The sequence below is a fragment of the Galeopterus variegatus genome, unplaced genomic scaffold (assembly GCF_000696425.1).
Source record: "Galeopterus variegatus unplaced genomic scaffold, G_variegatus-3.0.2 Scaffold1386, whole genome shotgun sequence".
Taxonomy (NCBI): Eukaryota; Metazoa; Chordata; class Mammalia; order Dermoptera; family Cynocephalidae; genus Galeopterus; species Galeopterus variegatus.
The window spans coordinates 326387-337450 of NW_007727497.1; the positions used below are offsets into that span (position 1 = coordinate 326387).

The following is an 11064-nucleotide window of genomic DNA, read 5'->3' on the forward strand; positions in this document are numbered from 1 at the left end:
GCCCCGGGACGCAGGCAGCGGGCACCACGGCCCCGGCCGTGACCCCCGCCGCGGATGCCCTCTACGCCCTCCTGCGAGCATTCAGCTGGGCGCACGTGGCCCTGGTCACCGCCCCCCAGGACCTGTGGGTGGAGGCAGGACGTGCACTGTCCACGGCGCTCAGGGCCCGGGGCCTGCCCGTCGCCCTGGTGACCTCCATGGAGCCCTCGGACCTGTCTGGAGCCCGGGAGGCCCTGAAGAGGGTCCGGGACGCGCCCAGGGTCAGAGGTAGGCTCCCCCGCAGGGTGCGGAGAGGTGGGCGGGTGCTGCGGGCACGCGGCGGCGCGGCGAGCCCTGCCTCTGTGTCCGCAGCAGTGATCATGGTCATGCACTCGGTGCTGCTGGGCGGCGAGGAGCAGCGCTGCCTCCTGGAGGCCGCAGAGGAGCTGGGCCTGGCCGATGGCTCCTTGGTCTTCCTGCCGTTCGACACGCTCCACTACGCCTTGTCCCCAGGCCGGGAGACCTTGGCCATACTCGCCAACAACTCCCAGCTTCGCAGGGCCCACGATGCCGTCCTCACCCTCACGCGACACTGTCCCCTGGGAGGCAGCGTGCTGGGCAGCCTGCGCACGGCCCAGGAGCACCAGGAGCTGCCCCCTGACCTCGATCTGCAGCAGGTAGATGGACCAGGGAGGAGGGAAGACAGGAGGAGTTCAGGGAAAGAGGGGGAAGAGGATGGAGGCAATGGGAGAGAGGAAGATGGGGCCAGTGACGAGAGAACTACTAGCAGCTCCAGCTCTTCTTGAGTTTCCTGGGTACTGCAGAGGCCCCATCTTGCTTGGGGCACCTTAGTGTAGTGGGATTGCCTCCAGAGAGCAGGCAATGAGACCTCTCAAGCCCAGCTCCAAGGAGTAAACTCTAATGAACTCTAAACTGCAACATTTTTTGCAGTCTGCCTCCAAGTAAACCCATCCCCAGCACCACAATATAGTCTATAATAAACAGCTGGTGTTCTCAAGAGAGCAGCAAAGAGGGAGGATGCTGATCCAACCTTTGTGCCCAGTTCAGAGGTATTTCCTCTGGGGCCTCATCGGGTGGTCTTAACTTTTTGAGGGCCTGACATCTTGCAAGAAGCAGAAAAGTCTCTAGGTGGAGCCGGGGGCTCCCCTAGTCAGATCCATAGTTTATTCCCAACATCCAGCTAATGTCCAGGATTCCTTGAGTCCCTAGAATCCCAGTTCAGACCATCTAGTTCCACCTCAGTCATGAAAGGAGAGCTAGAAATCACTATGATAGAAAGGAATTTAGATGTTAATGGGCAGTAAGTTAACCACCACAAAGACCCAACTCAAGGACTACATGAGAGAAGGCTGTGGGTCAAGGGGGTTGAAAGATTCCCCACCAATGCCCCTAGTGTCCCCCAAGAGGATCTGGAGTAGCCATGGAGAGAGAGGATGCAAATAATCAATAAGAAGAGAATAAGAGTTAGGATCAATGGTTAGATGGGATGAAGGCAGGGGCAGTCAATGGAGAAAGAGGCAGGAGAGAGTAGAGAGGAAAGCTCTCGGTTCTCAGTAAGCAGCGCAGCCTTCCAGCCAGCTGCCCAGACGAGACCCTGGGCAGTCACCTGATTCCTCTGACTCTTTCCCTCCACATCCGACAATAAGCCCTGTCACTTTGCCTCCTAAAGGTCATCTGAATCCATTCACTTTCTCCATTCTTACTGTCACTGCCCTGGTTCAGGCTATAGCACCTCTGGCCCCAATCCAAAACATAGTCTCTCCAATGTCTCTGCTGCAACTCTCACCTGCCCCAGGTCTTTCTCCACCCAACAAGCAGATCAAGCTTCAGAGATCTGACAAATCTGACCATGGCATGCCCCTGTTCAGAGCCTCCCCGAGGCTTTTGTTGTCCTGGAGAGCTGCAGGGCTCTCTGCATGGTTTACCAGGCCTCATGTCTTCCTCTCTCTTTCTTCTTCCATGATCTTCAGCCAGACTAAGCTACTTTGGGTTCCCTAAATGTGTCCTTCTCTTTTGCCTCGGAGTGGCTGGGGGTACTCTCTGTCCTGCCCCTCTCCTCTCCTGGAGGGATGGTCACTTCTTCCAGACGCCTCCCCCTCCCCAGCCTGGGGTGGGGACCCTCGTTTCTGTCTCCACAGCTCCCTCACTTTCCCCCACCCTCACTCATTGCACTGTCTTAACATCCCTGTCCATCTCCCCAAAAAGTTTCCTCAAGACAGGAACTGTCTTGTACATTGATGTATCTCTAGTGCTTTACATAGTGCCTGGCACTATGAGAAATGGGAGCTGGGAATAATAGGGCAGCCCAGTGAGATCAGGTAGTAACCCTGGGGAAAGAAGAAGGAAAAGAGAAAATAGAAGCCAAGCAAAAGATGGGAAAGAAGGCTTTTAGGGGAATGGTGGGTGGTAAGATTAAAACATATGCAGGGAAACCAATAGGAAGAGGTAAAGAGGAGCGATAGGTGATGGAGAATTACAGTCAATGGAAGGTGAGAGAAGAGCCCGAGTCCTGAAAAGAGGGACAGTCAGCGGGAGAAGGGGTGAGAAAGCTGATGGGGAGAGAGGAAGAGAGAGCCATGGGGAAGGGTTGTGGGGAGCCACTATCTAGGAGGTGGGGGAGTTGGTACCTGCTGGGTTTGAGCGACCCAGTGAAAGAACAGGTGTGGCCAGTGAGTGCCCGTCTGTTTACGGGCTGTGGCCCTGAGCCCTGCGTCCCTGCTGTCGTCCTCCAGGTCTCCCCGCTCTTTGGCACCATCTACGACGCAGTCTTCTTGTTGGCGGGGGGCGTGGCGGGAGCCCGGGCAGCCGCGGGTGGTGGCTGGGTGTCCGGAGCAGCGGTGGCCAGCCACGTCCGGGACACCAAGGTCCCTGGCTTCTGCGGAGCTCTGGGAGGAACCGAGGAACCCTCGTTTGTGCTGCTGGACACTGACGAGGCGGGGGACCGACTGTTCACCACACACATGCTGGACCCCGCCTGGGGCTCCCTCCGCTCCGCTGGGATCCCGGTGCACTTCCCTCGCGGGGGCTCTGGGCCTGGGCCCGACCCCTCATGCTGGTTTGATCCAGATGTCATCTGCAATGGAGGTGAGGGCAGCACCCCAGCCCCACTGGGACAGTCACCATGGATGTATAAAGACAGTGAATGCCCTTCCTGTACTTCTCTGAGGCCCCTCCAGCCCCTCCACCAACCCCTGGCCTGTGCAGGACCCCTCTCTTGCCAAGCCCCAAACCCCCCTTGAAAACTTTAAAGCATTTCCAGACTCTCCTCTTCAAGGAATCTGTGACCTTCTCCTAACTCCCGTTGGGGCTCCTATCACCCGTTCTTGGGGCCTCCAGGATTTGGCGTGACTATGGCTCACTAGAGAGGGGGCCTCCCTTGGCCACGGTCCTGAACGTCCTTCCTCTTACTGTCCCTTCAGGAGTGGAGCCAGGCGTCATCTTTCTTGGCTTCCTCCTGGTGGTCGGGATGGGGCTGACTGGGGCCTTCCTGGCCCATTACATAAGGTGAGTAGAGGAGCAAGGTAAGTAGGGGTGATCCTGGTTCTCCATTTGCCAGAAATGAAATTGTGCAGCAAACACAGCAGGCTGGGTCCACTCAAGAGTAGAAGAGGGGAGAATTGTGGGGGGGGACAGGGAAGGACCCTGGTGGGCTGGCAGAGTCTCAGGGGATGTCTGATTTGGGAATGGCTGCCCCCCAGGACCCCTCCCCTCAGCTAACATTATCCCTCCACCCCTTCCCCCACTGTCCTCTTCTCATACACCTTGGTCCCCTTTGTGGAGATGACTTCCTTTCCCCACCAGGCACCGCCTACTTCACATCCAAATGGTCTCTGGCCCCAACAAGATCATCCTGACATTGAACGACATCACCTTCCTCTACCCACATGGGGGCAGCTCTCGAAAGGTGGGGAAGCAAGGAGCCAGGAGACAGTTGTCTTCTCACTGTGTATTTGGTCCCTTCCCTGGGCCACCCTTCACCCTAGCCCCTGACTTGGGAGACCTGGTTTCTGCCTCAGCTCTGTCCCAAGTCTGGGCTCTGGGGATAAGCCCCCTCATCTGTGCAATGAGCCCCTGAATGGGTGATTTTCCAACAAGAAAATTAATATGTTTGTTTCATAAACTGTAAAGTGTTGTACTCTTGGGGAGTAATGTCATTGTCACCTTCCCAAATTGAGATTTCTTCCCTTCCCTTTTCATTTCTAAAGTTCAACCTGACCTCAACCTAGGACTCTGACCCCAGAGTGTATTCTGACCCCTTACATTGATCTTTACCCTCCAGGTGGTCCAGGGGAGTCGATCGAGTCTTGCTGCCCGCAGTGTGTCAGACATTCGTAGCGTCCCCAGCCAGTCCCAGGAAAGATCCAACATTGGCCTCTATGAGGTGAGCCTGACCCCCAGCCAGGCCGAGCTCTACTCCAGAAGGGACAGTGGGGGAGGGATGCTCAGACCCCGGGCATAGGGGAGGCACACTCTCTAGGGAGGCATGCAGTTATATCAAATCCTGCAGGCTCCAGGAAAAGGGGGTGGGAGTCCAAATGGGATCTAGGAAAAGGTATTGGATTCCTCAAATGGAGTCATCTGGGAGTCCTCCATGCCCCAGGATTTTCCCTCAGCTGTTTTCTAGGTGAGGGCTCCTTGAGGGCCAATCACAGTGGCCCAGAGGCTGGAGGGCTGAGCTACGGGGGAGCATGCTGGGCTACCGAGGCCATCTCCTGCCCCTCATCTGGGAGTCCTCCATGCCCCAGGATTTTCCCTCAGCTGTTTTCTAGGTGAGGGCTCCTCGAGGGCCAATCACAGTGGCCCAGAGGCTGGAGGGCTGAGCTACGGGGGAGCATGCTGGGCTACCGAGGCCATCTCCTGCCCCGCTGGGAGCCCCTGGCCCTGCCCTCTCAGCATTTCCACCCAATTTAAATCAGAACAGCAAGCTCAAGAACAGCAAGCCCTAGAGGAGAAAAAAGAAAGTCACAAAGGGGCACTAGGACATGAACTATGGGGCCAGCAAATTGGAATGTGGTGGGATGGATGGGAGACTTTGAGAACAGATTCAGAGAGAGCCGAGAGAGAGCTCAGCTAATCCTGAGGAGTGCGGAAATTTAGAGCCCCTGAGCTTCAGGTCATGGAGTGAATGCAGAAGCTCCTCCTATGTCACCTAGAGACCATCACGACTGTTTCTCAGAGGGAGCACTACTATCATTTTGGACAGGTTCGTCATTGTGTGGGACTACCCTGTGCCTTGAAGAATGTTTGGTGTCTCTTGACTCTGGCCCTGTCACTAAATGCAGCCCCCAGTTTTTGTGACAATAAAAATGTCATCACCGTTGTTTCCAATACTCCCTACGGGTAGTAGCAACCCCCCACAATTCCCTTCTCATCTAAATCACTTATTAATGGGCCACTACATAATTTGCAAGTTCCAAGGCAAAATGAAGGGCCTCTTCTTCATTCAAGATGACAGCAACAGATCACTGAACCAAGCTCGAGTCCTTCTGAGCATAGGGTCCTGAACGACCACAAGGTCCTGCCATCAGCTGAGGACAATGAGGCCCAGAGCCTGGAGGAGAGCTGCCTATACGTCACAGTTAGTTTACAATAAAGCCTAGTCTACCCTGACTCCTGACTCCCAGCACAGTGCTCTCTCATGGCAAAGATAGTGATGAGGTTGTGATGTCAATGATATTCATGGTTGTAACAATTCACTTAATAAGACTGCTGGTGGGTGCATCTGGGGTGGTGAGGACAGCCATACAGGCCTTCTGCATCTCTCTCACCCAGTAGACTGTGAAGAGGATGGGCAGAGATCAGATCCCTTGTTCTGATGCTCTTGTCGCATGAAGATGTGTTCTGCGACAGTGGGCCAATAGAAGTGTGGAAGTTCTAGAGCTCCTTGCATCATGGGGTTCTAAGAAACTTAGTTCCCTGACTCCATCCTCTCTGCTGCAGGGAGACAGAGTTTGGCTGAAGAAATTTCCAGGGGATCAGCACATAGCCATCCGCCCCGCAACCAAGACGGCCTTCTCCAAGGTGAGAGTTGGGCCCTTGATGGGTATGGGGTGGCCATCAGTTCCTCCCTTCTTGCCTTCTCTGTCAGCTGGGTACAGAGGTAGGTGTCAGTTAAGTGTCCCCTCCACTTTAGAGCAGGTTTTCCATGATTCTCTCTTCTCATGAGCACTAGTTCTTTCTTTTGGTGTTCTTTTTTTTTTTTTGCAAGTGGTTAGTATGGGCATCCGAACCCTTGGCCTTGGCATTATAAGACCTGCTCTAACCAACTGAACTTTGATATTCCTATCCCAGTTTGTAATTGTATGTTCACCTGTGTGCTTGCCTTTTTCTTATCTGCCTCCCTCACTGGACTGTAAGCTGAGCGAGGGCTTTTCCATGCCCCTCCATTGTATGCCCAGCACCCAGAACAGTGTCTGAATCATTAGAGACCCAGTGAATGTTTGTTGAGTGAATAATAGAAAATAAAAACTGAGTTTCCAGTTCTGTCAGGCACTGATGCAGAATGGCCCTAGCTGTATGATGGATCCTGAATAAAGTGGAAAGGTGGCAAGGAGACTACACTGGCTTGTTCTGATCCTTCGAACCTTAATGTCCTCCTTTCCCCCAACACCTGGCAGCCTTGGCCTGGCCTTCCTCCCTGATGCCTCCACAAGAGCTCTTGGTCACAGCTGCAGAATGACTCAAGTGGAATAACTGTATGGGTCAATGGGCTAAATCACCACTTAACACCAAGCTTTTAAAATGAAAAGAAGCCCCTTACTGGGCATGTAAACCAAAGAAAAGCTAGAAGGGGCATGAGTCAGCCAGACCACTAGCCCCATTTCTCCAGCATGCCTGTCCTGTGGAGTGGGTGTGGCCTTATTGATGGCTCTTCTGGGACCATGGCTTGACTGCTCAGTCCCATCTTCTGTAACTTGTGAAGGGTGGGAAGTCGCAGACATGTCTGACACAATGACGTAACCCCACTCAAAGCAGCCCCAGGCCAGGTCGCGGACACAAGCCACTTCTGGTGTCTTTTGAAAGCAGCACAGCTTCTCCCTGGTCCTCGCTGCAAAGGCTGTTACATCAGAAGGAGAGGGTGATGGTGCCAGGAGCTTCTCCTTCATGAGGTGTTTTCCCTTAAGACCTCAGCAGTTCAAGGTTTTCTGGTTAATAAATAAGAACGTGCCTGGGTCTTGATCACCTATGCAAAGTTGTCTTTTCATTCATAACTTTAAGCTAAACCATATCCAATATCTGAACAGTGGCCTTTGACTATATTGTTTTTTCCAAACAGACGTATCTGTAGAAGAAAGCCCCCCTACATGCCCTATAGACCATTTCATTCACCATTATTATCCCACCTGGAGTTTGGATATTCAAACACAGACCTTGAATAACAGCCCCCGCCGTTATCCCCAGGGCAGAAAATTCCTGTCCACTTTCCCTCTCTCAGCTCCGGGAGCTCCGGCACGAGAACGTGGTCCTTTACCTGGGGCTCTTCCTGGCTGGTGGAGCCGACGGCCCCGAGGCCCCCGGGGAGCAAATCCTGGCGGTGGTCTCAGAGCACTGTGCGCGGGGCTCCCTCTACGACCTCCTCGCCCAGAGAGACATAAAGCTGGACTGGATGTTCAAGTCCTCGCTCCTGCTGGACCTCATCAAGGTGTGTGTGGGGAGGGGTGTCCTGGGGGCAGGGAGGTCGGGGCAGGGGAACCGCGCGGGCTGAGGCTGCCTCTTACCCCACCCCTTCCAAGGGAATGAGGTATCTGCACCATCGAGGCGTGGCTCACGGGCGGCTTAAGTCACGGAACTGCGTGGTGGACGGGAGGTTCGTACTCAAGGTCACCGACCACGGCCACGGGCGACTGCTGGAAGCGCAGAGAGTGTTACCAGAACCTCCCAACGCGGAGGGTAGGAGTCCCCGGCTGTCTTCCGCGCACACGAGCACCCCCCGGGATCCCCAGTATCTCAAGGGCCCCATCTACCCTCGCACTCGCTCCATCCCATATCCATTGGACGCGACTCCTGCTACGGGAAAGGTCTCGTGACCGTGGATAGATACGCAGAGGGGGCTCTGTGACTGGGGAGGCGGGGGCTTGCAGGGGGGCGGGACCTGTATCTGAGCTCCTGCAGCTGGCGCGGGGTCTGCCCTAAGTGGGGCTCTGCCTAAGGGCGGGGCTTGTGCCAAGAGGCGGGGTCTTCCCTGGGCACCGCCTTGTCTAAAGGGCGGGTCCTATTCGCGAGGGCCGGGCTTTCTCTGAGATGGCTTTGGGTTTCAGGTGGTCTCTCCTAGGGATAGCTGCAGGGCTGCAGGGCCAGACCCGGGCTGCAGGGCCAGACTTAGGCTGCGGGGTTGTTGCGTGGCTGGGTGCGAGCCTGGGCTTTCTGGTGAAGGTGGGGGTCTGTGCCCAGCGCCCCCGCGGCCCTCCGAGTGTCCACGCCCCCTTCTTCATCCCCAGACCAGCTATGGACAGCCCCGGAGCTGCTTCGGGACCCGGCTCTGGAGCGCCGGGGAACGCTGGCCGGCGACGTCTTCAGCCTGGGCATCATCATGCAGGAGGTCGTGTGCCGCAGCGCCCCCTACGCCATGCTGGAGCTACCTGCGGAGGGTGAGGCCAGGAAGGCACCCTGCTGTTGGGACAGAGCCAGGCCATACCCAGCTCCGCTCTTTTCTCTAAAGCAAAGCCCAGTGACGAGACAATTATGTGGGGGCTCCCTTAAAGCTAGGCTCTGAAGGGGGGAGGGTTCTTCAGGGCCCAGACATGTACAGCTTCTTCTGTCTTGACCCTGGACCCAACCTGCTCCCCCAACCAACAGCGCAGTCTCCTCTCTGGTTCTCAGGGGTCCCAGGGTGGCAGCAGGGGGAGGGTGGGGAGGTCGGGCGGTAAGAGGGCAGTCCTATCTGGTTCAAATCCGCATCACTTACCATCTATAGGACTCTGAGCAAGCTGCTTGATCACCTAACCCTCTAGTTTCCTTGCCTATGTCACTTCTTACTGATCCCGACTATTCAGGGCCCTCTTGTTACTCCTAGCAATCCCCTTCCACACCACACTTCCCTATGCACTGAAGCTCTGATTTAAAGGACTCTCTGCCAGACGCCCCCCCCTCCCCATCTTAGGCTTCAACAATCAGGCCACAGTAAGGGGTGGCTTCTGTTCTGGGGCACCCACCCTCACGGTCCCCTGATGCTTTCAGAAGTGGTGCAGAGGGTGCAAAGCCCCCCTCCGCTGTGTCGGCCCTTGGTGTCCATGGACCAGGCACCCATAGAGTGCATCCAGCTGATGAAACAGTGCTGGGCGGAGCAGCCAGACCTTCGGCCCTCCATGGACTGCACCTTCAACCTGGTCAGGGGCTGGGATTGGGCAAGGGTTGGGATGGCCACTGGGATCACAGATTCTTGTCAGCAACCTGGGAAAGCCGCAGGCAGGCAGGACTCCTGACCTTCCAGGCTACCTCCTTAAAGGGTAGTCTGAGTACTGGGGGTTTGGTAGGACAGAGTTAGGATGGGAGTGAGGTAGAACAGGGGCTTTGGAGGCCTTTGAGTGGGAGATGGAGTCCTCGGTGGGAGAAATATTTAGTTCAATTTAAATAATATTGATTGAGAACCAAGTATGTGCTTGGCCTACTATGGACAGAAAGACCTTGGCCTGGGGATCCAAAGGCTGGGCTGGCTCCAGTGCCCTGTCAATTACTAGCTGAGAACAGCTGACCTCTGGGAACCCTCCTTTCCCATGTGCCTCCTAGTAATATCTGAAAACGCAGTGCCCAGGGATACTTGATGAGTAGAAGATGAATTACGGTGGTGCGGGGGAGAGGGTTAGGAATATGCAGCCCCATGAGAGGGCTCATGAGAGGGGCATGGCAGCCCAGGTCTTCAGCTGTCTACCAGCTTCCTCCTCCTACTAGTTCAAGAGCATCAATAAGGGCCGGAAGACAAACATCATTGACTCAATGCTGCGGATGCTGGAGCAGTACTCCAGTAACCTGGAGGACCTGATCCGGGAGCGCACAGAGGAACTGGAGCTGGAAAAGCAGAAGACAGACCGGCTTCTCACACAGATGCTGCCTCCGTGGGTGCCAATGGAGAGCAGGGTGGGGGAGGGCATCTGGAGCCCAGGCCGACTGGGGTGGCCTCCAGGTGATCTCACTGTCTTCCATCCTTAGGTCTGTGGCTGAGGCCCTGAAGATGGGGACACCCGTGGAGCCTGAGTACTTTGAAGAGGTGACGCTGTACTTCAGTGACATCGTGGGTTTCACCACCATCTCAGCCATGAGTGAGCCCATTGAGGTGGTGGACCTGCTCAATGACCTCTACACACTCTTTGATGCCATCATCGGTTCCCACGATGTCTACAAGGTGGGGTGTGAGAGGACAAGCCCTCCTGACGTTTGATTCAGCTCCACTAGCCTCCAGCCCAGTCTTTTCTGCTCAGCATTCAGCCTCCTGCTCCAAACCACCAGCCCAATCCTCTTTCCCAGCCCTTCTGTCCCTTATCTCTTCCTCCAGTCCCCAGCTCAGTCCCTAACTCGCAGGCTGGCTCCCCAGAATGTCTTCACTAACCCCAGTTTTGGCCTCCTGACAAGGGACAATCGCTCTGTGTGTTAAGGGGAGAGGTGCTCAGTACAGAATTCACATAACTCCTTTGCCCAGGTGGAGACAATTGGGGACGCCTATATGGTGGCCTCTGGGCTGCCCCAGCGGAACGGACAGAGACATGCGGCAGAGATCTCGAACATGTCGCTGGACATCCTCAGTGCCGTGGGCAGTTTCCGCATGCGCCATATGCCCGAAGTGCCCGTGCGCATCCGCATCGGCCTGCACTCGGGTAACTCCCCAGCCCTCCAGGGCTGCAGCCCATCTCCCTTTTTAGGCAGGGCTCCAGATTTCCTATGTAGGAGGCAAACTCGTGGAGTGGGTGGGAGGGTGGGGGTTTGCACGGAGAGGATACACTTGAGAGTGTTTATTTGAGGAGCTGGTGGAGATTATGGGGTGCTAAGATCCCCCAAGACCCCAGGTGCCGCCCAGCCTCAGGGCACAGCCAGCTTCATCCCAGGCCCCGCCCGCCCGCCGACCCGCGCATC

At 55.8% G+C, this 11064-nt stretch overlaps 1 protein-coding gene across 1 annotated transcript in view; it reads left to right on the forward strand.

The window, feature by feature from the left end:
* Positions 1–2: 2 nt before the first annotated feature.
* The window catches only part of GUCY2D (guanylate cyclase 2D, membrane (retina-specific)), a gene marked incomplete at its 5' end in the record, with an annotated part of 12174 nt that continues 1112 nt past the window's right edge, over positions 3–11064 (forward strand). The window contains 14 exons of the mRNA XM_008576679.1: positions 3–267; positions 352–656; positions 2733–3084; positions 3420–3504; positions 3802–3904; positions 4280–4381; positions 5941–6021; positions 7436–7642; positions 7734–7890; positions 8439–8588; positions 9178–9326; positions 9889–10052; positions 10147–10339; positions 10634–10808. Of these exons, the coding sequence (XP_008574901.1) occupies positions 3–267; positions 352–656; positions 2733–3084; positions 3420–3504; positions 3802–3904; positions 4280–4381; positions 5941–6021; positions 7436–7642; positions 7734–7890; positions 8439–8588; positions 9178–9326; positions 9889–10052; positions 10147–10339; positions 10634–10808 (2488 nt within the window). The remainder of the gene's footprint in view (positions 268–351; positions 657–2732; positions 3085–3419; positions 3505–3801; positions 3905–4279; positions 4382–5940; positions 6022–7435; positions 7643–7733; positions 7891–8438; positions 8589–9177; positions 9327–9888; positions 10053–10146; positions 10340–10633; positions 10809–11064) is intronic.